We start from the raw sequence: 26,291 nt of genomic DNA, 5'->3' as shown, positions 1-26,291 counted from the left end.
CTTTCCTCTCTAGTGGTTCTTTCTCTTCCGTTAGGTAGTTCTTTATATACAAGTGCTTATCATTACTCAGTTGAAGACTTGAGAATAACCATCTGCATGTCTCTGGAGTTTTCTCTATGAAGTTTTCTCTTCTCCATTCAGCTCTATTCTCTCCTGTGCCATTTTCTGAAAATCTCAGCTGCCTTGACCTCCCCAAACTTTCAAATTTGTGTCTTCAACTCACGGAGATCACCTGCATGACTTGCCTTTCTCTGGTTGTGACCTGGAACCTTTATGCAGGGAGTAAGCTGGGCTATCCTAGCACTCACCTCATTTGTTCCACTTATCACAGAGATCATTGTTCCATACTGTTTGTTATCTAATGTCTGAAAATCACTGCTTCATATATTTCGTCCAGTTTTTTTTAGATGCTTAATATGGGAGGGTAAATGTGATCCCGATTAATCCATCTTGGCTGGAAGCCATAGTACTCAGTAATATTTTACAGCATTCTCTGGACTCTTAAGTGGTTTCATCATTGGCAATAGACTAGGTTCTTCCTGGTAACTTTAGTGTTAGGCCTTTAGATGTTCCTCGGCAGACCCCATGGGATATTTGCAGTGATAGATGTTATTGTGCTGTCTTCTATTTGTTTCAGATGTATTTTTCCTGTCCTTTTCATTCAGACTACTAATTATTTATAATCACGAACCTCCATAGCTTACATCAGGGGTCCCCAAACTACGGCCCTCGGGCCACATGCAGCCCCCTGAGGCCATTTATCCGGCCCCCGCCGCACTTCTGGAAGGGCACCTCTTTCATTGGTGGTCACTGAGAGGAGCATAATTCCCATTGAAATATTGGTCAGTTTGTTGATTTAAATTTACTTGTTCTTTATTTTAAATATTGTATTTGTTCTTGTTTTGTTTTTTTACTTTAAAATAAGATATGTGCAGTGTGCATAGGAATTTGTTCATAGTTTTTTTTTATAGTCCGGCCCTCCAATGGTCTGAGGGACAGTGAACTGGCCCCCTGTGTAAAAAGTTTGGGGACCCCTGGCTTACATTATGATGTCTCCCCCTAAAACCGCAAATTAATTTTTTTAAAGTCTTGCTCCATCTTTTCCCAGTACATATTCCCTTTGGGATGGTAACAAATAATACACCAAGAATTACGTGTATGTTAAGCTTCAGTGCCACATATTTGAATGCTGTTGAAAAGGAATTATGATTCATCCTGCATTTTGCTTTGGTGGAGGCTTTAAAGAGTTGTAATAAAAGGAATGGTACTGCATGGGTTTGAATTTTAGCTCCCTCATCCACTAGAGTGGAGAGACCTTAATTTGCTCATCTCAGAAATGAAGATAGGTTGTGATAGGATCTACTATCATGAAGTACCATTGTTGTGAAGAGTAAATGTACTCATGTCAAATAAAGACCTCAGAATAACACCTGCTCCTAAAGAAAGTACTCAATAAATGTTAGCTCTCTCCTACTGGGACATTGATTCATTAGTCGTTCTCATGCCAGTTGGTTTCCCACTCAACTGTGGGCTTCCTGAGCCAAGGGCCAGTTATCTTGTCTTTGACGTATTTCTGCACACAGCCCTAGAACTTTTGTCCAAGGCCTGGCATGAAATGGTAGCATAAAATGGGAGCTCAACACATTTGTGTGGAATTAAATTACTTCTCTCTTTATGTTATGACTTTTTTTATTATTATTCATTTCAGAGAAGAGAGAAAGAGAGAGAGAGGGGAGAGGAGCAGGAAGCATCAACTCCCATATGTGCCTTGACCAGGCAAGCCCAGGGTTTCAAACCGGCGACCTCAGCATTCCAGGTCAAGGCTTTATCCACTGTGCCACCACAGGTCAGGCTACTTCTCTCTTTATGGATCTCCAAGAATCTGAAGATCTCAGCTCGGGGATCCATTGCCCATCTCTATCTCCCAGAGCTCCTAAAAAGACCAAGCGGGCCACTGGCGCTAATTTACATCACCAACGCACCATTCCACTCACATGCCCCCTTCTTAATCAAAGGGGCACCTGGGAAGGGGCCCCAAGAACCCCTGGGAGTCTGAAGGAGAGGTAGCCTAGAAACAGGGACTAACAGTAGCAAATCGTGGGTGGGATTTCGTAGCTGGGGAAAGGAGGTACCAGAAATGAGGAGGTGCGAGAACCTCGCGCCATCCTACTAACTGGTTGGCGTGAGGTTACGGGATCCAAGGTCGCAGAGCGTGGGGAGACAGGAAGAGAAGAGTGGGGTTGTGGTCCTTCCCTTCTGTAAAGCCAGGAGCTACGGCCAGGGCCAAGGCCACCATCAGAGCAGCCAGGCCTATGCAGGTTCGCATTGGATTCGGACAGTCGGTAAAGAAACCATGGAGCCAAAAACTGATGGGCCATAGCCTTTAATCCTACCTTGCACCCGGCGGGCAAGTAAAAATACACACTGGGCTCCAAAACCCAGTCACACTCAGTGCTCACAAAGCCACTGACTTATCCGAGTTTCCTAGAATCAAAGGTTTCTAGCTCACCAGACTTATTCTCCTCAGTTCCCCATCTCCTTCCTTATCCCAAATACAAACTCTACACAAACTGGCATCTCACTCAGCACTCCACCATCTTGGCTGCTTCTCCTGGCCTCCTCCACGTGGCCTTTCTCTGCTCTCCTCTGCTCTCTCTTCTAATGATAATCTCAGGAACCAAGCGCCAAGTCCCGTTCTGCCTCCATTTTATAGTGTAGAAGTCCAAACCCTTAATCCAATATACATAATAGGGAAGTCTCTAATACAAAGTCACTTCTCTGAGGCATGATAGGATTGTACCACCTTACACCAAAAAGGGTGGGATAGGCTTAATCCCAAAACCAAGCCTCAGGCTACAACAATTCTCAACACACATTAATATCACCTGGGCAACGGCCTCTTTAACAAAGTGAGCATAATACATTTTATCTGCCCAACACCTTCCGAGACCCTTTCATCCCCTCCCGGAGCCCGTGCTGACGTGTCAGACAGGAACTCACACCTCCCCAAGCACCGCCCTTCGGGCGCACTTCCCACCCGCCTGCTGAGCTCCGCCCCCCGGGCCCCGCCTGTGGGCGCCAGCCCGGGCCTCCTCCTCGGCGTCACTGACTCCCCGCGGTGACCACAACATGGCTGCGGCGCCGGGGCTGCCCTTCTGGCTGCTCCTGCTCGGGCTGCCCTGGTGGGTACCGGGCCAGCAGGAGCCTGACCTGGACCGGCGCTTCTCCGAGCACAAACTCTGCGCAGATGAGGAATGCAGCAGTGAGTGCCCAGAGGGCGACAGCGGCCGGGGCTGCGTGGAGGCGGGAGCTCCGCAGCCAGCACGCCGGCAGGGGAGTCGCAGCAGCCTGGGCCGGAGGCGGAGCGCCGGGAAGGGGGATCGGGGACCGAGCCCTGGGTCTCTGCGTTGGTGCCTTGCGGCCCGGTGGGCGCCTGGGCCAGCAGGCCCTGGCCGCGGGGGGCTGCACATCCCACTTGTTGCCTGCGATTATTTTCCCTTTGCTTACCGAGGCGGGATTGGGGGGGGGGGATTGAATGTGGCCCCTGATGCTCCTGGGCGAGGTCCCAACGTCCGCTACCCACGCGCGATGGCTCAGAGAGATGAGGTGGCGCGCCGCGTGCTTTGGGCTTCCCACGCCGGCTCTGAGCGCTTTCCTGCCCCCGCTTCAGGGACCCGGGTAGGTGCTGTCCCGGCGCAGACGAGCTCAGGGCTCGGTGATCAGATTCCCTGCCGTAGGTTGATGATGGAGCTCTGGAAGGGCTCCCTGTCGCTGCCCCTTCGCCCTTCTGCTTCACTCGGACTTGGGGCACAGACCGCGTTTTGAACAGATAGTGGAGTTTAGGTTTGGGACAATCTCGGAGTCCAGGCATGCTGTGTATTCCAAGGTCTCTGCCCGGTTCTGCCTCAGTCTTGTCATTTCTGTTCTTGGAAGTCTCCTGGCAGAGCAGCAGGCAGGGAGGGCACCGGCAAGGCCCAAATCCTTGACTCTTGAAAGTTGCAGGGCATCTGCCTCGGCCACGTGGGACCGGCAGCCTGCTCTTCTTCACGCAGGAAATATAATTACCCCGTATCTCGGATTGAGGATGGGGAGTGCAGAGGGTGGAGATCCCCAGACTCCAATGAAGAGGACCGTTAAAATAACGATAATGAACGCTCCAAGGATTTTATAAACCCAACCAGCTTTAGCTTGTGTTGTTGGAATCTCTTCCTCTGTGTTTGCGGAACCAGGATCATTATTAGAGTCTCCCAGTAGGTCTCAGATAACCTTGTAACTGATAACCGCTTCTGCATCGGTTGCTCATAAATTGTAATCAAAACGTATAGAAAAAGTTCTTTCCTGAAAAGGCCACCAGGCTACACTTTAAAGCTATTTATATTGAAATTGGTGCTATCCAAAAACAAATCTCATAATTTGAAGTTTGTGCAACACCATTCACTAAGAAAGGAGGCAATCTCTGATTTGCATTAAGCCATTCCTGGAGGGATGGGCCGATGTGAAAGAGCACCAGGAAACCAGAGCAGCTTCCATGATTTTTTCCTTTAGTTTTCTCAGAGCAAACCCAGCTTATTCGCAAGCAGGGATGGCTATGGCAAATGTTTGCTAGTCTTTGTTTTCAAGCACAATCCTGCCTGAGCTCTTCAAAAGCAGTTACCTGGAGAATCACATTGCTGATACTTTCTCAGTAGGAGACATGGTGTTGTTGAACGGGCCCTTAAATTGTCACTTGGCATGTGTCCAAACAGATGTAACCAAACACAGCAGGAAGCAGCTAAAGCAAGGTCTGGGCTGTGCTGTGTGGCATGTGCTTTTCAGACAGCTGTTCTACAGCCTGTATGACGTTGTCATCTCATTTATTATTATAAATTCACAATGATCTATTCTAAGGGGAACAAGAAAAACATTGCTATTTCCAATTCTGATAGAGTCCCCAATTAAATTGTCCATCATCTACAACATGGCCTCTCACTCAATTATATCTGTATTAGGATGCTGACATAAATTAAAATAACGAGATTTTTAGCTTCAAAATCAAACCCCTTCAAATTTATGTTTGTCTCTCAAGTACATGTTTAAAGATACATTTTAATATATTTATTGCTAATTGGCTTTTAGAAAAGTTATTTTTATTTCATTCTTTTTCTGTGCTATTGAAGGCATTTATTGCCCATATCATTTAACATCAGAAACTGTGTACTTGGCTACACAAAGAAAAATACTTCTGCCCATTTCTAAGTCAGATGTCATTTAAGTACTACATTTTAAGACTGAAGGTAACTACCGAACAGTTCTCATAAGTTTTGCTTGTCCCTGCCACATGTTATGTCCATTTTTTATTCTGTTTATAGAAATAAGTTAAAAGGGGTATTTTAACTTTGTTTTGAAACATTCTTAATGTCTATAGTAAGTATTATTTACTTTAAGAGAATATTACCTTGTAAATGTGATTGGATCCGTAATATAGGGCATGATAATCCTTTCCCATTAATTTATCTAGATATTGTAAGGAGAGAGCAATTTGGCCACAAATGAAATTGTCCTTGATTACTGCAAACAAAATTGACATTGTTTACTGCTGGTGGTTGCACTTAGAGCCACTTAAAGATCGTTCCTTTAGCTTAAGTTCAAGTTAATTGATCCCTTGAGGGTTCCTGGGTACTCTCCCCAGTTCCTTACCACCGCCACATATAGCCAGGTGTAAGCTAGTCAGCACCCGTGCTTGAGTCACCCAATCACAAAATGAAGTCTTTTTTTGTGATTATGAAACAGCAAAGATCAAGGACTAGAAGGTTCAAGAGGGGACCAAAAGTTTTAAGCCAGCCTTTTGTGGTGGTGGACACATTGGTTGTTTCTCAGCATTATCCATAAAGAAAACTAGTGAGAGTTCCCCTCATCCCTGTCTCCTTGCTGAAGGTGTCATGACTTACAGCAGCGGTTCTCAACCTGTGGGTCGTGACCCCGGTGGGAGTCGAACGACCAAAACACAGGGGTCGCAATGGAAGTGACTGAGTCCAAAAAGTACTGGAGACAGTTGTTTATAGTGATTCCTGATAAATCAATATGGACTCTGAAAGATGAATCTCAATATCTGATTATTTCTTTTCTCTCTTTATATACAGTGTTAATGTACCGAGGTGAGGCTCTAGAAGATTTTACAGGCCCGGACTGTCGTTTTGTGAATTTTAAAAAAGGTGACCATGTCTATGTCTACTATAAACTAGCAAGGAAATCGCCTGAAGTTTGGGCTGGAAGTGTAAGTAAAAATTTGACATACTTTTTCTTCTTTTTTCAAAATCATCAAAAAGGATTCAGGAAAAAGAAAATATTGCTATTCAGAGCTTGCAGACTTGGTGAGCTACGTGCAAATTCTGCTGGGAAATGATGGAGAAAATGACACACTTTCTTCTCTGACTTCTTACTGGCTTGTTTAGCACTCTCAATTTAAATAACTGTCTTCTTGGGGTCCTTGATGGTGTTAAGCTGTCCTTTCTGCTGTGTGTCCCCTGTGGGCAGCAGGTGTGGCACAGAGTAAGGGCCTGCCAGATGTTTCTCAAACAGAACTGAACTGCCTCCTGATGTTCCTCCCCAGCATCAGCCTCTCAGCCTGCTCAGCTTAGGTGTACATAGTAAAGGCTGAAATGGCACAACCTGAATATTCATTCCCATTGAAAAGGAAGGATTCGTGCGCATTAGACTCAGGTTGTGTGCTTAAGCTATGTGCAAGATAGTGTTTTCAGGTATTCACAAAGTTGATTTTGTGTGCATTTCTTTTTTTTCTAAATTATTAGTCTTTGTGAAAAATGGGCAGCTCTGGGAACAGTTAACTAATCATGAGTGCTCTTCTTAGTCTGTTAAAAAGCAAAGTTTCATTTTCACTGGGTGCTTTCTTGTTTGTTTGTTTTGTTTGCAACTTCTGGGTCACCCGTTTCCTGCTGTTCAGACACTGGCTCCCAGTGGTTCCCCCGGCAGCTCTGTGGGCGCCCTGATAGCAGACATGGAAGTCGATTAGTGCATCACACTCTGATGTTTTGAACAAAGAGATTCACTAGAAGTGAGCTGAGTAGAAGGCTTATGAGTTATCCTTTTTTAAAAAGTATAACATGTGGACCATGTATTTATTGAAAGTATTGAGTCTTGGATGTCCAAAATTAAAGAACTATCCAGCCCCAACTGTGAAAGATTTCAGTCTCAATAACACTCCAAACAAACAACAGAAAATAAGGCTTGAGGAACCTCCACAAAGAAAAACAGATTTTGTTGGCATTCCAGGTTCCTAGGGAGGAATTTTGAAAGGCCAACTGGTCAAGTACAACCCTTGTATTTAGGCAGAATACCAGTTGAATCACTTGATATAAAGAATCTATTCTGTTTCTTTCAAGTCTGCCACATGAGATTTTTTAAAAATTTATTGGTTTTAGAGAGAGAAACATGGATTTGTTGTTCCACTTATTTATGCATTCACTGGTTAATACTTGTATGTACTCTGACCAGGGATCGAACCCACAACCTTGGCATCTTGGGACAACACATTCTAATCAACTGAGCTACCTGCCAGGGCTTTTCCTTAAAAATCTTTGTTCTTGCAGATACTTTTCCATGTCCCTAGGCTGCATTTTTTTAATCTAGTGGTCAGGTTTGAGCATTCGGATACATGAACTCAACTTGCATTTTCTACCTCCATACTTTTGTTCATGACCAAATTCACCTCTAGAAAACCTGCCATCTTTCTGCGGCCCAAATGTCATCCTGCCTTCTTTGGGAAGCACTGTCCTCAGCACCAAGCCAGAAGGGATCTTTGTCATCTGATAATTATTTAGGAGGTGCTGTTTGCACTGCTCATGTGACATTTTATTTTCTGCTTTGTATTGTAGTTAGTGTGTGTCTTGTCTTAGTTCCTATAAAATCAAGTGCTCTGTCATGGAAATACATGTCATGTCTTGTAATCCATCTTCCTTTTGAATGTTTCCTTTCAGGGTAGTGGCATATACATTTGTACCAAGAGTAACTATGCAGAATTTGCTCTTAAAATAGTATTCTGCTTTCTTCTCCCAAATCAGATCAGCAGTTCCTTGGCAGGGATGATATATGGAAGGAAAATTAGATATAAAGACTACTTCTAGTTATGAAAGCCGTGATTTAAAACATTTTTGGGGGAGGGGAGATCAGGTCATAAGCAATAGGGTTTTAGCCTCCCCCTCCCCAGTATAAAAAATACAGAGCTTTATATGACAAACATTACGCAAAGATCAATGTATTTTCTTTCTCTACAGATCTCTGGTTTTCCTTTTCCCTTTTCATAATCTTTAAATAAAATTTTCCTGGGAAGGTGGAAAGGATATTTCCCTTCAGTCTCCTCTCTCATTTCGTGAACCCTATACAAGTACTTTAGGAAATCAAAAACTTTCTCCTTAGCTTTCAAATGATGATTCTATTTCTTAGTTTTCATCCTGTCAAAAAGGTTTCTTAGAATTTCAGACTTTAACTGCCAATGTGGCAGTTTTTAATTGCCCCACCTTATCTAATCTCCAAAGCAGTATTCCACCACTAGTACTGGCTTTCAGGTGGTTGCCAGATACAACAAGAGCACTAGTAATTAGGATATTTTGGGAGTTAGTGATAAGATAACCTTTTTTTTTTTCTTTTTGTGCATCTGATCTGCCATTCTTTTTCAGACTAGCTAGTAACAGGCAGCAGATGTTTCTCTAGATGACACACTCAGTATAATCTCAGCTATTAGTGCTGTAGATAAATGGGAGGATCCTCTACAGAGGTTGACTTCCTGGAAAACTAAAGCTTGATGAATAGATTAGTAGGAATTTTATTTCTCTCCAAATAGTTGGAAATCCAGTTTTTTGAAAAGGCTAGCTCAGCCCATAAAATCAGTAGATATTTGGCCCTGGCCGGTTGGCTCAGTGGTAGAGTGTCGGCCTGGCGTGCAGGAGTCCCGGGTTCAATTTCTGTCCAGGGCATACAGGAGAAGTGCCCATCTGCTTCTCCACCCCACCCCTCTTCTTCCTCTCTCTTTCTCTCTTCCCCTCCCGCAGCCGAGGCTCCATTGGAGCAAAGTTGGCCCGGGTGCTGAGGATGGCTTTATGGCCTCTGCCTCAGGCGCTAGAATGGCTCTGGTTGCAACAGAGCAACGCCCCCTGGTGGGCATGCCGGTGGATCCCAGTCAGGCGCATGCAGGATTCTGTCTGGCTGCCTCCCCACTTCCAACTTCAAAAAAATACAAAAAACAAAGCAAAACAAAAAATATCAGTAGATACTTGTCTTTTGTTATGTTGGTCACACATTTCAGAAATTTTGCATTTTTTACTTATTGATTTTCATGGCTGGTATTTATTGGTTTAAGAAAGACATAATACTGATAAGTAAATTCTTGCTAGAGGTTATTTGGAACTGTGTTTCTAGCTAGCTTTGATTTGCATCGTCATAATCATATGTAATTAAGCTGAATATTGAAAGAAAACCTCGGCCTGGCCTGTGATGGCGCAGTAGATAAATTGTAGAGCTGGAATGCTGAGGTCCCCGGTTTGAAACCCTGTGCCTGCCTGGTCAAGACACGTGGGAGTTGATGCTTCCTGCTCCTCCCCCTTCTCTTTCTCTCCTCTCTAAAATGAATAATTTTTTTAAAATCCTTAAAAATAAAGAAAACCTCAGTGATTTTAGAAAAGTTCGCTTTACAATATGTGCTTAATTTTTATTGGAATAATAATCTCTATACTCATAATAGTGCCTGTTTCTGTGGTCAGAGCTACCTATCTATATATTTCCTCTCATTTACATTTATCTCATTTATATTTCTTATATTTTGATTGATATTTTTTCTTTTGCCCATTCTTTTATATAGGTTGGACGCATTTTTGGATATTTTCCAAAGGATTTGATCCAAGTAGTCCATAAATATACTAAAGAAGAGCTAAAAATTCCAGCAGATGTAAGTTGTGGATTTTTTTGTTTCTCAATTATAATTGGCTTACAGATCCATCAGTTATTAACTGCATTAAGTTCTCACTGTCATAGGTTCAACTTTAAGCAAAATGACATATAACAGGCCCTGGCCGGTTGGTTCAGTGGTAGAGCGTCGGCCCGGCATGTGGAAGTCCCGGGTTCAGATTCCCGCCAGGGCACACAGGAGAGGTGTCTATCTGCTTCTCCACCCTTCCTCCTCTCCTTCCTCTCTATCTCTCTCTTCCCCTCCTGCAGCCAATGCTTCATTGGAGCAAAGTTGGCCTCGGTGCTGAGGACCGCTCCATAGCCTCTGCCTCAGGCGCTAGAATGGCTCTGGCTACAACAGAGCAATGCCCAAGATGGGCAGAGCATCACCCCCTGGTGGGCATGCTGGGTGGATCCCAGTCAGGCGCATGCAGGAATCAGTCTGTCTGCCTGCCTGCCTCCCTACTTCTAACTTTGGAAATATACAAAAAAAAAAGAAAAAGAAAAAGACATATAACAAAGACAGTTTTATAATAGGCTAATTAATATAAGCAGTTACTTAAGTTTCTATGCCATCTCATCAATGTTATAATGAAATGACATTCAACAGGATGTTATTCAAGGACCTGCTCTATTTTTTAGTCTTTGAATGTGTTTTGGTCAAAAAAGAAGTTAATGTGTATGTCTCAGATTTTAATTTATGATCAGACTACCTTTATAAACAGGAAAAAACAAGTTTGAAAAGAATTTTTCGATTATCATAGTCTGACAGTTATCTAATAATGCATTGAAGGAAGCCGTCTTAGACAAAATTGTGTACTCCTTTTTAAAAACTTTTTATTTATTGGTTTTAGATAGAAAGGATTGGGGAGGGAGGAAGAGAGAGAGAAACACTGATTTGTTGTTCCACTTATTTATGCATGCATTGTTCGATTCTTGTTATATGTTCTGACAGGGGTTCAAACCTGCAATCTTGGTATATCGGGACTATGCTCTAACCAACTGAGCTACCTGACTAGAGCAAGGCTGTGTACTTTTTTATACAGAGTTCTTCTTTGCTGCTTTATATGAGAAAATTAAGAATTCGTTATCTTTGCATTTAGTTATTAAATTTAAGAGGTAAATAATTCTTTTTATAAGCAAAAGGAAAAGGTGCCTCAATTTGAAAACTACTAATTAAATAGCTGTTAGCTTAAGCATACAGAAATCAGGTTAAATTGATCAAACCCTAAATTATGTACTGGGCCAGGCATGCAAATTCATAGGATTTTCTTACTACTGACTCTAGTGATTTAAGGGATTATAGTTGCATTATAGATTTGGAAAAGGGAATGTGAACGTTTCAGGTGAAGTCTTGCCTCACATCTACAAGGAAGTGACTGCCCATTCCATAAGGCATTCATCTAGGGGGCACTGACTTACAATAGCTTTGTGAAGACAAGGATGTTGTGTTCTGGGATCCTCACTCAGCGGATTATTTCTAGAGTTTTACAGTTTATAACAACGGATGCCCGCCTTCATTCAGAAGTCTCCAAGCAGCTCTTCAGAGCAGCTGTGAGGGCAGTTCTGAGAGGAGAGTGGCAGAATGGATGTATTTTAGAGCCATTGCTATCCCTGAAATTTCTTGAAAATCACAGGGGTCATAAAATTGGCCCTATTAGCTGTTTGCAGATGAAGAGACTTCCGGACATATGCGATCCAGCAGTTCACTGGTTAGCAGGCCTCACTTGTTTGGGGCTCTCACTTCTTGCTCCTCCCACTGCATGCTTCCCTTAGGGGTAAGAAAATGGCTTAGAAGTGCCCATGATGAGAAAAGGAACTCATGCATCCGCGCTCCACTGGTCAGGTCTCCCCAGGTTAATGTGACCATTTAGTTAGGGGAAGAAAATTATCTTTATTGTTTTTTTAACTTTTTCTCTGCTTACGGTCCCTTGTATGTCAATAGGGTTTTTAAGAGTGGAAAGGAAGACTATAGATTTACATAGAGTCCTGAAAGCCGATTTTAATGACCCCCAGAATCTTGACTTAGAGTAGAGGATATCCATTACTGAATCTTGTTTTCAAGTTATACTGGTGGTAATAATTACGCGGGAGCCCCCTGGACACCGTTCTTTGTCCCTTTAAATTTTTACTTCCTGTGCAGCTGTACTTTGGTAAGATACTTCTTAAGCTGATTTATATTTCCCAATCCAAGGAAAATAGGAGCCCAAACCCTGTGTAGACGAGAGCCTAGCAGCAAGGTGATGATGCCCGTTTCTAGCTGGGTGGGCAGAGAAGTGGAGCCTAGAAGGCAGGATACAAGAGCTGGATGCTCTTCCATCATCTCCCATGCAATTTACTACGCGGTGAATTCCCAGAACATCAGGTATAGATGCTGGAAGTTGGGGGACCCAACCAGGGATACCCTACTTTTCCTTACCTGTGCTCAGAACAAGGCGAGAGACCAGGAGTCAGGCAGATGGAGACTAAAATGTCACCATTATTTATTGATGAAGCTTTCTGGCAAACATGGCTCAAGTGTGCAGAAATAATGGACTTTTGAACATTACAGTCTAGAATAAATAAGACAGATTAACACAGACATGAAGCAGAGAGCCAGGTAAGGGCAGGACATGGGGGTTGTCCCCAGGGGAACTGTCCCTATAAAAAGGACAGGATAGAGGAGAGAGAATGTGTGTTCCTTCCAGCTGGTCCCAAACAGAAAACAGGACTGGAACACAGCAAAGTCAGCAGCCACATGAATCATTCCTCCCCCTGGGGAGGAGAGTAAAGGGAAGCCAGTCCCTGCTCAGGGAAACAGAGAGCCAGGGAAACGTAGGCTCCAGCCTCCCATCTCCTGACTGCCCAGGAACAGGCATTGCCCCTGGTTGGCACAGAAGCCCCTCTAGAGCCAAATATGAATTTGAGGTTATCCTCATGAATAGCATGGGTAAGAGTTTGCTCTTATGACATGTGGCTAGCAACACATTGTTTTTCTTTCTCTTACAGGAGACAGATTTTGTTTGCTTTGATGGGGGAAGAGATGATTTTGATAATTATAGTGTAGAAGAACTTTTACGAAATTTGAAAGTGCACGGTTTAATGACTGGAGGTTCTGAGAAAGCTATAGAAAAACCTTCTCAGCATGAGGAAGAGCCTCCTAAGGAATCTGAAGAAGGTAACCCTGAACCAGACTCAGTACCAGCTACCTCAGAGGAAGGAGAACGTGTGTTCTCAGAAAACACTAAGGACCTCAAGGAAAGAGATGAAGCTCAGGAGAGCCTCCCCCATGTACACAGTCAAACAGGTCACCTTCAGGGAGGACAATCTTCATTCAAACCATTTGAAGAAATGCTTCAGGATAAATTAAAAGTGCCAGACAGTGAAAACAACAAAACCAGCAATAGCTCTCAGAACTCAGATGAACAAGAGCAGATGCATGCTTACAAACTTTTGAAAAAAGAAATGACTCTGGACTTGAAAACGACATTTGGCTCAACCGCTGATGCACTTGTGTCTGATGATGAGACCACCAGACTTGTCACTTCATTGGAAGACAACTTTGATGAGGAATTAGATACTGAGTATTATATAGTTGGGAAGGAAGGAGAGGAAGAGGATCAAGAGAACTTTGATGAGTTACCATTACTGACCTTTACAGATAAAGAAGATCTGAAAATGCCAATGAAATCTGAAGTTGGGAAATATTCAACTGATGAAGAGCACAATTTCAGTGAAGAGGATGAGGTGGAGGCAACGCAGCCGTTCGGTATAAACAATAACAATAAAAACCAACTACCACCTTGGGAGGAGACCATCTTCTCTGCTACCACGGAGGATGAAGGACAGACAGGCATGGACTTCGAGAGTTCTGACTCAGAGGAAGAAATGGAAGGTGATGATGGGTCAGTCCCAGACAGCAAGTGGGGGAGACCACTGTTAGCAACAGATTACACTGACCCTGAAAAGGCCAAAGACGGTCTGACTATAGAAGTTCCTAAAACAAATAATGACAAAGACCCAGAGACGGACCCAGACCTTCACACTAAAGGAAACGGGAGGACAGCTGAAGAATCCAAGAAGGACCTGGTGCAGGGTGAGAAAGGATCAGTGGATGAAAGGAAGGAAGACAGGACTCTACGTGGTTCCACTCAGAACAGTATCCGCCACTCTTCGTCCGCTACTGAAAAGGGTAAGGAGACATTGCAGTCAGCCTTTGATGATGAAGAACATGATCTAAAAGGAGCCGCTGTCCATATCTCAAAAGAAATGGTCCAGGAAGAGAAGCCAGGAGAGCAGCCTGTGGAAGGAGGCTCAGAGAGTGGATGGGAAGGCAGAGCTGCAGGGAACCACACGGAGGGAGAACAGAACGAACAGGAAGCCAGGGACATTACACCTCCCCTGGGAGACAGTCAGCATAATGCATCCAAAGACGGCGTGCAGGAGGAAGTGGATGTTTCAGTAAATGGGCCGAAACCACCCACGCTTCCAGTGGAGCATCCAAGTGAGGAATATAAAGAGGAACAGCTTCTTAAAACTCAAAATCAACCTCGGTTCTCCCCTCCCGATGACACTGGTTTGTCAACAGAACTGGAAGATGAAGGCCCCACTCTGGAAAGAAATCTGTCCAGGCAGCAAGAAAGAGGTAAGCCTGCTGCAGTTACTAAGCAGGTGGATGAGAAGACCGGGCTTTCTGAGGAAAAGGTCACAAGGGACACCGTAGTTGAAAAGTTTGTTCCCCCCACGCTGGGCACTTTGGCAGCAGAAAGAGCAGGTCAGACTGATGGCACAGAGATACCAGGTTCTGGTACTGAAGACACAGAAGCAGAGGAGGACGGTTACACCCCCGAGGAACTGCTGGAGGATGAAAATGCTATCAGTGCAAAGCAGTCTAAAGACCAAAGGCCAGAGGTGTGGGACAGGCAGTCAGGTGTGACTCCGCAAGTCCCTAGAGCAGGAACATCAGGCACTGTGAAAACTGATGCAGAAATTGGAGAAAACAAAGAAAAAACTAGTAGTATTTTGGAAACTGAAAGAAAAAATGAAACGGTGGGCAAAGAGGTCCATGTGCCAAACAAGGAACCTGGTGGTCTGGCAACAGGAAAAGAAAGTCCTTCTGCAGAAAATAAAGCACAGACACCACCAGAAGGAAGTGACTTTCCAGATGAGAAAAAATACCAGGCTCCAAAGGTAGGTGACGTGTTTCAGAATGATTCTGGTTATCGCAAAGACAGCCCCAGGGGACTGGAGACCCCAGGGCCTGCGGAGGAGCCTGGGGTAGAACTCTCAAAAGAGGACCAAGAGGATGTGGAGAAATTCACAGGCACACAGAGCCAGGGGTCTGCTCTCAAGGACCATGGCGGTGACCTCCCCTGGAGGGCACACACAATGGCAAAGCCGGAGCGTGGTGACCATACAGAGGACTTGCCTATCATAAGCAGCTTCTTTAAAAACCAGCAGTCTTTGCAGCGATTCCAGAAGTACTTTGATGTCCACGAGCTGGAAGCCATGTTCCAAGAAATGTCATCAAAGCTGAAGTCAGCACAGTGGGAGAGCCTGCCCTACAATGTGGAGAAAGTCCTAAATAAGGTCTTCCGTGCATCTGAGTCACAGATTTTGAGCGTAGCAGAGAAAATGCTCGATACTCGTGTGACCGAACGTAAGGATTTGGGAATGGAAGAAAATGACATATTTGAAGAGGCTGCAGTGCTGGATGATGTTCAAGACTTGATCTATTTCGTCAGGTACAAACACTCCGCAGGGGAGGGGGCTGGGCCCCTGGCAACTACGGCACAGCTTCCAGAGGAAGGCTGGGATGGATCTGCGCAAGGTAAAGTACCTGCCTGTGGCCTTGCCAAGCTGGGCTGGAGGAACAGGTGTGGGGCTGGGGGGGTTGGCAGGCATGCCTCACACGTTATTTGTAAGGCTCTGTCCAGTTTACAGCATGCCTAAATACCAGAGCCAGCACAGTGACAGCCACAGGCCCCTTCCTGCCTTCTCTTAGGCATGGAAAATGGTTTCTTACCCTGTTTTTTCCTTAGTACAGTTGAGACTGGTAACATTTTCAAAAGGAAGCTTTATAAAAAGATAAAGATATAAACAAGAAAAAGATGCACAAAGATGTACTATTAACAAGGTATGTTTAATATAGAATTATGAAAGCGTTTTTGCGAACACAATCTTTTTTATTTTAAGGAATTTTTTTTTTTTAAGATTTTATTTATTCATTTTTAGAGAGAGAGTAGAGAGAAAGAGAGAAAAGGGGGAGGAGCAGGAAGCATCAACTCCTGTATGTGGTTTGACCAGGCAAGCCCAGGGTTTTGAACCGGCAACCTCAGCATTCCAGGTCGATGCTTTATCCACTGTGCCACCACAGGCCAGGCATGAACACAATGTCCGAATCATAGAGTAACTGCTGTTGGACCAACGATTGACGGGCATAAATTTTCACTAGATGCCTCCGCCTGAGATGATTCTTCCCTCCCCCAACTTTCGTCTTTTGTGGGTGTCAAGTTCTCCCTGCCTTCGTATTAATCAAGCACAGAACCAGGATGCTAACACAGCCCTTGACACGTAGAAGCCAGTCAGTAAACAGTGGCTGAGCTGACCCTGAGCCAGTACCAGACATCAGCTGGTTCCCAGTTCCGTGCTCTGCTCTCTGTCCCCATGCTTTCTGAACTGAGGTTTGAGCAGGAGTACCAGGCGGACATAAAGGCACAGGATAAATGTTATCTCCCCAGAGTGCCAATGTCTTCCTGAGCATTTGGGGAAGGGAACTTATTTGCATTTCATTAAAGTAGATATATAACGGATTAGAATGTAAAACTCCACAATTTTCAGGGTAAATTAGGACGTGTCAAAGAAATTCATCTTTGTTGGGGGTCATGTTGGGGAATGCCCGAGTCTCTTAGCGACGGAAATGGGCTCTCATTCTGACCACCGGAGGGGCTTGGGAGCACTTGGAAGACACTCTCCAAGCGGCCTCTGCAGGGAATGTCCTTCCCCGTGCTGCTCTGAGACACAAGCCTGTCATTTCTGAAGAGGAGAGAGATTTTGTATTTTTGCTCTTGACGGGGATTCTCTTTTGCACATTCCTGTGTGGGCCAAAGGAAGTTGGGTTACTGAGGTCCCTACTGTAAATATAGTTACTTATGACATACTTTGGGATAAGATTGTCATTTTTATTATGTAGATCAGCCATCTTTGAAGTGAGAGAAGAGCATTTGAAACTCCTCCCCAGCCCTGCTGTGCTCTTTGCGCTGTGGCATGGCACAGGAGGGGGAGGGTGGTGGCAGGGGTGCCCGTGCAATGGGGGAGCTGGCCTGGGCGGGGCGAGGGGGAGCACCAGCAAGCTTGGCCAATGCAGTGCCCTCTTCTTCCCCACAGAGACGCTGCTGCCATCGCAGGGTTATTTCCCACAGGAGAACAGGGACCTCGAAACGCAGATACCTGAGGAGCCTGGCCACTCAGATCAGCCCGTGACCAGTAACCTGGGTATACCAGAACTGTCACAGGAGCCGACTGCTGAGAAAGACGTCCACCCAGGTAAAGGCTAATCTGTCCCTACAGAGTGGGGGCATATCATGAAGCAGAGCTTGTGGTCTTATTAAAGAGGAAGTAGAGGGGAGAGAAATACAGGGTGGGGGCCTTGTGCCTAGACCTTACATAGAAGCAGGCGTTAAGACACAAGATCAGCTTGACCAGGCGGTAGCGCAGTGGATAGAGTGTTGGACTTGGACATGGAGGACCCAGGTTCAAAACCCCGAGGTTGCCAGCTTGAGCACTGGCTTGTCTGGCTTGAGCAAAGCTCACCAGCTTGAGCCCTAGGTAGCTGGCTTGAGCAAGGGGTTACTCAGTCTGCTATAGCCCCCTGGTCAAGGCACATATGAGAAGCAATCAATGAGCAAACTAAGATGCCGCAACTAAGAATTGATGCTTCTCATCTCTCTCCCTTCCTGTCTGTCCCTCTCTGTCTGTCTCTGTCAGCAAAAAAAAAAGACACAAGATCAATCATAGGAAACAGGTCCAAGTCTGGAACTAGCCCAGACACTAATGACTGGCTATCATTAGCTCATGCAAACAATTTTAAACTAAAACATACTATACTTTTAAAGGCTTATGCTCTAAGCCAGTTTTCAGCCAGACCAGCAGCATGAGAAACCTTGAGGGTGGAGACCAGCAATCTGACTTTAACAAGTCCTCCAGGAAATTGGGTGGTTGAGCGGGAATGTTGCAAACCACTGCCCCAGCACGCACAAATTCAGTGTTTTCTCCCATTCCACCTTCCCCCAAAGAATACACTGTGGCTTAGTTCTTCTGTTAATTTGCTACCTGGACATGGTAAGAAAAATGTAAAACACAGAAGGTAATATTTATGTCCAAGTCTCTTTATCCTGGAAGAGAATACGCAACAGTACAGAATGTTGTGGTCCATAGTGTTGTGTAGGCTGAGGCTAAATAGTAACTGAAATCACGGCACAGTGATCATCTACTGGGAGAGCAACTCATCTTGTTTGAATTGAAAGTTGTTTTAAAAATGAGGTGTTACCTGACCAGGTGGTGGCGCAGTGGATAGAGCGTACGCCTGGGATGCGGAAGGACCAGGTTCGAGACCCGAGGTCACCAGCTTGAGCACAGTTCACCCGGTTTGAGCAAAAGCTCATCAGCTTGGACCCAAGGTCGCTGGTTACTCAGTTTGCTGAAGGCCCACGGTCAAGGCACATATGAGAAAGCAATCAATAACAACTAAGGTGTCACTACGAAAAACTGATAATTGATGCTTCTCATCTCTCCGTTCCGGTCTGTCTGTCCCTGTCTATCCCTCTCTCTGACTCTCTCTCTCTGTCCCTGTAAAAAAAAAAAAAAAAAAAAATGAGGTGTTAAAAAAATGCAACCCCAATGTGTCAACAGCTTTCTGGAGTTTTTGTTTTGTTTTGTTTTTTGGTGCCCTGACCCGGGATTGAACTGGCAACCTCTGAACTTTAGGAGGATGCTCTAACCAACCCAGCAATCCAGCCAGGGCTATAGCTTTTTTTTTTTTTTTTTTTTTTTTAATTATTTTTATTTATTTATTCATTTTAGAGGGGGGGGAGAGAGAGAGAGAGAGAGAGAGAGAGAGAGGAGAAGGGGGGGAGGAGCAGGAAGCTTCAACTCCCATATGTGCCTTGACCGAGCAATCCCAGGGTTTTGAACTGGCGACCTCAGCATTCCAGGTCAATGCTTTATCCACTGTGCCACCACAGGTCAGGCGGCTATAGCTTTTTAATTTTTGTGTAGCTCACTTATTTTACCAGAAGTCAGAAGAATAGCTGATTGTATTATTTTGTCTATCCATAATGGTGACATGACATCATTACTGTTTTCATGTTTTTAAAGGTTATGCTCTAGAAGTCTAGGTATAGTATAGCTTTACTCTGTGATTCCACAAGTCCTGGCAGCCCTAGGCTGTTATCCCTAACCCCCTGCAAAGTATAGAAGTCACAGGTCACAAAGGGAGAGGACTTCCGCTAATCTGGTGAGGGGGACAGTGTGTTGGAGATTGAAGGGTGTGATGGCTCTAATGGGAACTCTGGATTTTTCTCTGTTATCATTATCTTTGATAGCCACAGATCCAGGCACAGTGATTACTGTTTAGTGGGGACTCAAATATTTAAAGTCAAGGAACATAATTCTTACTCTAAAGCATGAGATAAAATACCAGTTCCCCTCGATTTTAGGGCTCTTTGTAATGGAAAGCCCTCCTGACAATGCTGTTGATGGAAAAGAGTGGCCAGCAGTACAAGCTGAAGAGCCAGCCAACGCCACACCTTTTGAGAATGCAGTTCTCCTAATATCTTCATTCACTTTTCATTTAACTAAGACGGTAAGTTTGACACATAGTTTCTTTCAAGGGAGTGTTGATTATGACAGTTTTTAAGTTAGTGTTGAGAATGAGATGACAAACTTAACATGCTTTTGTGAATAGTAAGATAGCCTCTGGAACAAGCAAGCCACAGATCCCTGACTCTGGTGGGCCCCAGCTCAGGGCAGCACCTAATGATCTGCCGTGTGCCAGAGCTGGGTACAGACACACCTGTAAGACCTGGTTGTTCCCCTCAAGGGCCTTTCAGTCCAGCAAGGGGATCAAGACATTCACTTGAACCTAATGTCATCCAGGCAGAAAGACAAGTCTTCACCTGATGGGCAGCACACTGTGTTGAATAAATTGATTGATTGTGGTGGGAGGATGGTCCGAGAGGGTCAGAAGTGGGTTGAGAGGTATTTTGAGCAGTTGATGGACACAGTGGGAGTTGGATGTGTAGTTTGTTGTTGAATAGAAGGGTGACGGGGAAGGAGATTGGTCAGCGTGCTGTCATGTTCAGGGAGGGAGATGGAGGCATAAAGAAAAGGTGGTTTGGAGAAGCCACGGAAGCGCTGTTGGTGTTCAAGTGCATAGTTGGAGGGAGATGGACAAACATAAAGGAAGTTGTGTATCGTATTAAATGTTAGGGATGGGGATCCTTTGAAGTTTTTAGCAGGAATGGGGTGTGGTCAGAGTTGTTTCTTAGAAAGAGTCACTTACGGTAGAGTGTCTATTCAGATTCATCTTTCAAAGGAAGTCAGGATCCCGATGAGACATTTAATCTGTCTAGAACAGTGGTTCTTGAACTACGGGGTCGTGACCCACAGGTTGAGAACCGCTGGTCTAGAAGTTTAGCTAAGCTTTTTAAGGTCTTGGCTCCCCCTGGTGGTGTTTGTTGAAATTGAGCGTTTTTCTTGGTAAATCACTTAACTGAGCAAGCTTTTGGTAGTTGGAGGCCAAACTGCTCTTGGAGCTACAACGTGTCCTCCCCAACAAAAATATTCTTCCTCCAGGTTCTGCTATTTCAAGACTTGTGTAGGAAAGAAGGTTTTGCTTTTTTGTTTTTGTTTTTTTTTTCTGTAAAGTGTATGGGTTTTGAGCCAGGACAGCCCGCATTCAAATCCCAGATACATTTAGAAGCATGGGCAAATTACTAAACTTTGAATGCCAGCTTCCTCGTCTTTAAGATGCACATAATGCCTACACCAGCTGTGGTAGGACATAGATGGGGTGGTAATATAAGTGTCCAGTAGGCATCATACTCTCCCTGCGTCTCATTGGGACAATCGGTGGGCAGGAGAAAGATGCTGACTACCTGCAGAATTCAGGAGAAAGGCCCCAGGATGGGAAAGACAGAGGAAAACCAAACTGATTTTCAGTTTCCTCCGTGGTCATTGTGGTGGCAGTAACCAGATGAAGGTGTGTGTGACCTGTGAGTTAGAATAATGAAATTTTCAGTGATTAAGGGAATCTCAGAATTCAGATTTGATTATCAGAATGCATCATCACTTCAAAACTTTAACAGCCCCCCATTTACAAGAGGGATTCTGTATTCATTTCATGTATAGATATACACAAAGCCCTGTTCTGGTTCAGGGTTGGAGGGTGCAGATATCGTATAGGACAATCCCTTCCTGGGGATGATGGGAGAAAACAGACCTGAAAGGCAATAGGAAGGGGTGCACTAGGAATAAAAAAATTCTAGGGAGGTATAAAGCATAATTCTGATTTCTGAAAGGCTAAAGAAAAGGTCATATCAAGTATATATGTAAATTGGGGAAAAGGAAGATAGATGAAATAGTTTATAGATAATTATTTGATAGGGCTGGGGTACAATAGGGTGCTGACTTGTTTGGGAAAATCACATTGGAAGTCAGATACAGAGATCAGCAGTTAATGAAAGGTCATGGTTAGAAGAGACCTTGAAGGGCAGCCAGCCCAGCTTCTCACTAATTGCAGTAATTTCCTCTCCTGCAGTCCTGACAAGTAGTTAGGAAGTCTGGGCATCAAGAATTCCTAGTGTGAGAACCTGCCTTACACGGCTCTCTTGACTAGGTCAGTTCTGATACTGACTCCCAATTGTTCTTCATACAGTGTCTTCTAATTCCTTTTCTACATAGTGATCCTTTAAAATTTGAAGTTATGCTTTCATTTCTTTTAAGTGTTATATCATGGAACATTTCAAACTTACAAAAGCAGAGAAAATAGTAAAATGAATCCATGGGCCCATCAATCAGCCTAACAGTAATTCTTTAATATCACCCAATGTTCGGCACATTCAAAATCCCCTCCTCCCCTTTTCAAAATTGTTCTTACTCAAGTCAGGATCTTGTTGAGGTCCAGAAGTTATAATAAGTTGACGTATGTCTTCAAACAACTTTAATTAAGATATAAACTACATACAATGAAATGCACCCATTTTAGGAATACAGCTCAGTGAGCTTTAACAAATGTATACAGCAGTCCACCTTTATCTTGCTTTCTGTAGTTGTTACCATGGCCAACTGCGGTCCAGAAATATTAAGTGAAAAATTCTGGAAATAAACAATTCATAAGTTTTAAATTGCAAGATGTTTTGAGTGAGGACATCACGAGAATCATCCCTTTGTTCAGCTCAGCGTATCCACAGATATATTGTGAATTATTTCTTTTAGCCTATTGTCTGGCCTTTTAAAGACTTTATTCATTTTAGAGAGGAGAGAGAGAGAGAGAGAGAGAGAGAGAGAGAAGGGGGGAGGAGCAGGAAGCATCAACTCCCATATGTGCCTTGACCAGGCAAGCCCAGGGTTTTGAACCGGCAACCTCAGCGTTCCAGGTTGATACTTTATCCACTGCGCCACCACAGGTCAGGCTGGCCTTTTTAATTTCTTAACATTGACTTTTGAAGAACATTTTAAATTTGATGAACACCATTTTATTAATTTTTACTTTTATGGGTTAGTACTTTTTGTTTCCCACCTAAGAAGTCTTAGATTTCTTATGGTGCAGATATTTGGTCATGTTTTCTTCTAGAAGTTTTATAGTTATACTGTTCATGTTTGGGTCTGTGCTCCATTTTGAGTGAACTTTTGTGAACAGCGTCAAGTTTCCTTTCTTTCTTATGTAGGTATGCAGTTGCTCCTGTAGAGTTTCTTTCCCCTTCTAGTTAATGTCGCACTTTAGAATTGAAATCAGGTGATTGTGTATGTGTGTCTCTTTCCTGACTTGACTCCATTCCATTTGTACCCTAAGACTATATTATTACTATAGCTTTATTGCAATTAAGTAGTTCTTTTGCAAACTTGTTTTGGCTCAGTTCACTCTGGTTAGCTGGCATAAAATGCCTCCTAGTCCTGTGTTAACAACAGAAATTGTTTGGCTTCCAGCTTCGTGGTAGGTTCATTTTTTTCCTTGGTCTGCAGTTTTTTGGAAAGTGGAGGGCATCCTCAAGCAGTATTATAACCTTACAATGTGTTGCTTTCAGTTCAGCCCAAGATTCAAGGAAACCCCCTTGCAGATTTCTGGAACTCTTTTTCTGTGTAGTTCCATCATTGTGTGTTTCCGGTTCCTCAGTCTCCCAGAACTCTGGTGTCTGCATCCTCAGCGATACTGCTGTGCTCTGCCTGAGTGTCCCTCTGCAGACTCAGGCCTGGAAAGGATCTCCAGGTCGACAGCTGGGTGACCATCAGGCTCACCCAATTTGTTTCTTCTCCCAGGGCTCACACTTGTGTGCCGCCTTCTGCTCTCTCTCTCTGAGAATAGTTTCTTTTTTCATATATTTGTTTCTAGTTGTTTTCAGTGGGAGGGCAAGTACTGTACCAGTTCCTCTGTCTATAGATTTCTCCTTTGTCATTGTTGCAGTGTATTCAAGGAAGAAGCAGCTTTGTTTGGCTTCTAGGGATATCATGGCCTGAATTTTGCTAGCTACAGCCCCTTGGGATAATTGAACATGTTTCTCTGGTTCTCAGTACTTTCTGGGATTAGGAGTCAGATTCAGGAGCTATTTTGCTGAGAAGCCCTGGTTCTTATTAATGGGAAATAGTACTTAGAGACTACATTCTGGTTACCATGATGGCTTATTGCTTTTGAGTTTGCCATCATTTCCAGGCCTCTTCAGAGGACAAAGCTAGAAAGTATGTGGGATTTGTATGTGTGTGTGTGTGTGTGTGTGTGTGTGAATATTCCTCATGATGCCCATGGATGCAGTCAAAATTGAGGATGCTAGAGGGAGTCTTCTTAACCTCATCTATGTATCTTACATTTAGGATTCTTTCTCTAATGTTGGAAACCCCAGTTTTCAATAACATCAACATAACTTTACCTTATTTTACAGTAGTCACACAACAGTATTAAACATACCAATATCAACACTAGCACCAACATGTTATCAAAAATATTTTAAAGATGTTTTACAGTTCCTTTAGTGTCTACGTGGTATCCCACTAGGGCAGGGGTCCCCAAACTTTTTACACAGGGAGCCAGTTCACTGTCCCTCAGACTGTTGGAGGGCCGCCACATACAAGTGCTCCTCTCACTGACCACCAATGAAAGAGGTACCCCTTCTGGAAGTGCGGGAAGGGCTGGATAAATTACCTCAGGGGGCCGCATGCGGCCCACGGGCCATAGTTTGGGTATGCCTGCACTAGGGTATGCTTGAGTTCATTCCTTTCTGTTGTCCTACCACCAACTCAGTATGCAGGTTAATTGTTTCTTTTTTTTTTTTTTTTTTTCTTTCTTTCTCTGAAGCTGGAAACGAGGAGAGACAGTCAGACAGACTCCCACATGCGCCCGACTGGGATCCACCCGGCACGCCCACCAGGGGCGACGCTCTGCCCCGACCAGAGCCACTCTAGCGCCTGGGGCAGAGGCCAAGGAGCCATCCCCAGTGCCCGGGCCATCTTTGCTCCCATGGAGCCTTGGCTGCGGGAGGGGAAGAGAGAGACAGAGAGGAAGGAGGGGGGGAGGTGGAGAAGCAAATGGGTGCTTCTCCTATGTGCCCTGGCCGGGAATCGAACCCGGGTCCCCCGCACGCCAGGCCGACACTCTACCGCTGAGCCAACCGGCCAGGGCTAATTGTTTCATTTTTGCTTTCAATTCTTAGTGATTGCTCTTAAAGATTTTGTTTTTGTTTTGTTTTATAATTATCTAACATATCTCCAAGATCCAAAGTCAATTTGCAAAAACAAGGTCTCTTTGGAGAAATCTACCTTTTGTCCTACCTAGTTCTATCCAACCTGTTGTTACCCTCCTCTATAAGTAAGTTAAAGAATCAGTATCATTATCCTATCATTTAAAAATAAGCAAATGATCTTGCACCTAGCCAAGATAGATTTGTAGGTATCAGCTTTTCCCTCCTAACTGAAACTAAAAAAACCCAGACAAAATAAGTTAAACAATAGTTTTCAAGAGACTGGGCATCAGGTAACAAAGAACAGTAATTCCTGGAAGGTAGGGAACAAATGCCCTGCAGTTCATCCCAGCTTCCCAGTGCATTGAAGAGTCCCAGGTGTGGCGTAGAAGGGAGGAACCCTGAGGCGAGGAGGTGGAGCTGAGAGGCAGGGAAAGCCACAGGAGAAAACCACGCAGAGAACTGGAGATCTCTGAAAGTTTCCTTTTGGGTATTCAGCAGACTACTGATCAGCACATGAGTGTGCAAACTGCTCAAGGTCAAAGAAACCACCTAAGTGAATGGAGGCAGTTTCTGACACGGCCAAGAACAACACTGTACCTTATAATTGTAGGGAAAGTGGGTAGAGTACTCAGAAGGGTCCTGCCTCAGGCTAAATGCTGCTTATGTCCTGCCCAACAAATATTAAAAACAAGAACCAATAGAATCCAACTATTTTTTCAGTAATGCAGCTGCCTCTCAGAACAAAGCCCAAGAATGTTTACTGTACCAGTCAGGGTTCTCAAGACAAACGGAACCAGCAGAACATATACAGGCAGACCTCAGAGATATGGTGGGTTTGGGTCCAGGCCACTGCGATAAAGTGATTATCACAATAAAGCAAGTTACACGAATTTTCTGGTTTCCCACTGTATATAAAAGTTATGTGTACACTACACTGTAGTCTATTAAGTGTACAACAGCATTATGTCTAAGAAAACAATATGCATACCTTAATTTAAAATACTTTACTGCTAAAAAAATGTGCTATCCATTATCTGAACCTTCATTGAGTCATAATCATTTGCTAGTAGATCTTGTCTCAGTGTTGATGAAAATGCAATATCTGTTAAGTGCAATAAAGCAAGGTACGCTGTATATAGGAAGACATACATACATACGGAGGCTAGAGGTCCCACAGTCCGCTGTCTGCTGGCTGGAGACCCAGGGAAGCCGGTGGTGTCATCCAGGCAGAATCCAAAGGCCTGAGAACCAGGGGTAAAGAGAGTTTATTTTCCCCAACTGTCTTTTGCTGTGTCCTAAACTTCCAGTGCCCTTGGGTCTATTTCTGGATTTTCTGTTCTGTTCCGTGACTCATCTGTGCTTTTGGGCCAAGACCACTCTTGACTCACAGAGCTGCCTTCCCCCTCTCCACTCACCCCTCCTTTC

The 26,291-nt window shown here is 44.2% G+C and overlaps 2 protein-coding genes across 5 annotated transcripts in view; one reads left to right on the top strand and one right to left on the bottom strand.

The window, feature by feature from the left end:
• TAF1A (TATA-box binding protein associated factor, RNA polymerase I subunit A) overlaps positions 1-26,291 on the bottom strand; it is a 63,559-nt gene that overhangs the window by 36,754 nt on the left and 514 nt on the right. Inside the window, exon 2 of the mRNA XM_066237854.1 lies at positions 26,020-26,107. The gene's annotated coding sequence lies outside the window, so the exon portion shown is untranslated. The remainder of the gene's footprint in view (positions 1-26,019; positions 26,108-26,291) is intronic.
• The window catches only part of MIA3 (MIA SH3 domain ER export factor 3), a 47,103-nt gene continuing 23,885 nt past the window's right edge, over positions 3,074-26,291 (top strand). For 3 of the 4 annotated variants that reach the window (XM_066237781.1, XM_066237776.1, XM_066237758.1), the window contains exons 1-6: positions 3,075-3,262; positions 6,120-6,253; positions 9,851-9,937; positions 12,925-15,745; positions 17,302-17,460; positions 19,632-19,777. In XM_066237781.1, the coding sequence (XP_066093878.1) occupies positions 3,130-3,262; positions 6,120-6,253; positions 9,851-9,937; positions 12,925-15,745; positions 17,302-17,460; positions 19,632-19,777 (3,480 nt within the window). In that variant the 5' untranslated portion in view covers positions 3,075-3,129. Of the gene's footprint in view, positions 3,263-6,119; positions 6,254-9,850; positions 9,938-12,924; positions 15,746-17,301; positions 17,461-19,631; positions 19,778-26,291 lie in introns of all 4 variants that reach the window. The other variant, XM_066237767.1, reaches the window with a different exon arrangement.

This window comes from Saccopteryx bilineata, chromosome 1 (assembly GCF_036850765.1).
Source record: "Saccopteryx bilineata isolate mSacBil1 chromosome 1, mSacBil1_pri_phased_curated, whole genome shotgun sequence".
Classification (NCBI taxonomy): Eukaryota; Metazoa; Chordata; class Mammalia; order Chiroptera; family Emballonuridae; genus Saccopteryx; species Saccopteryx bilineata.
The sequence above is the reverse complement of the archived record's forward strand: the minus strand, read 5'-3'. Positions and strand labels throughout refer to the sequence as shown.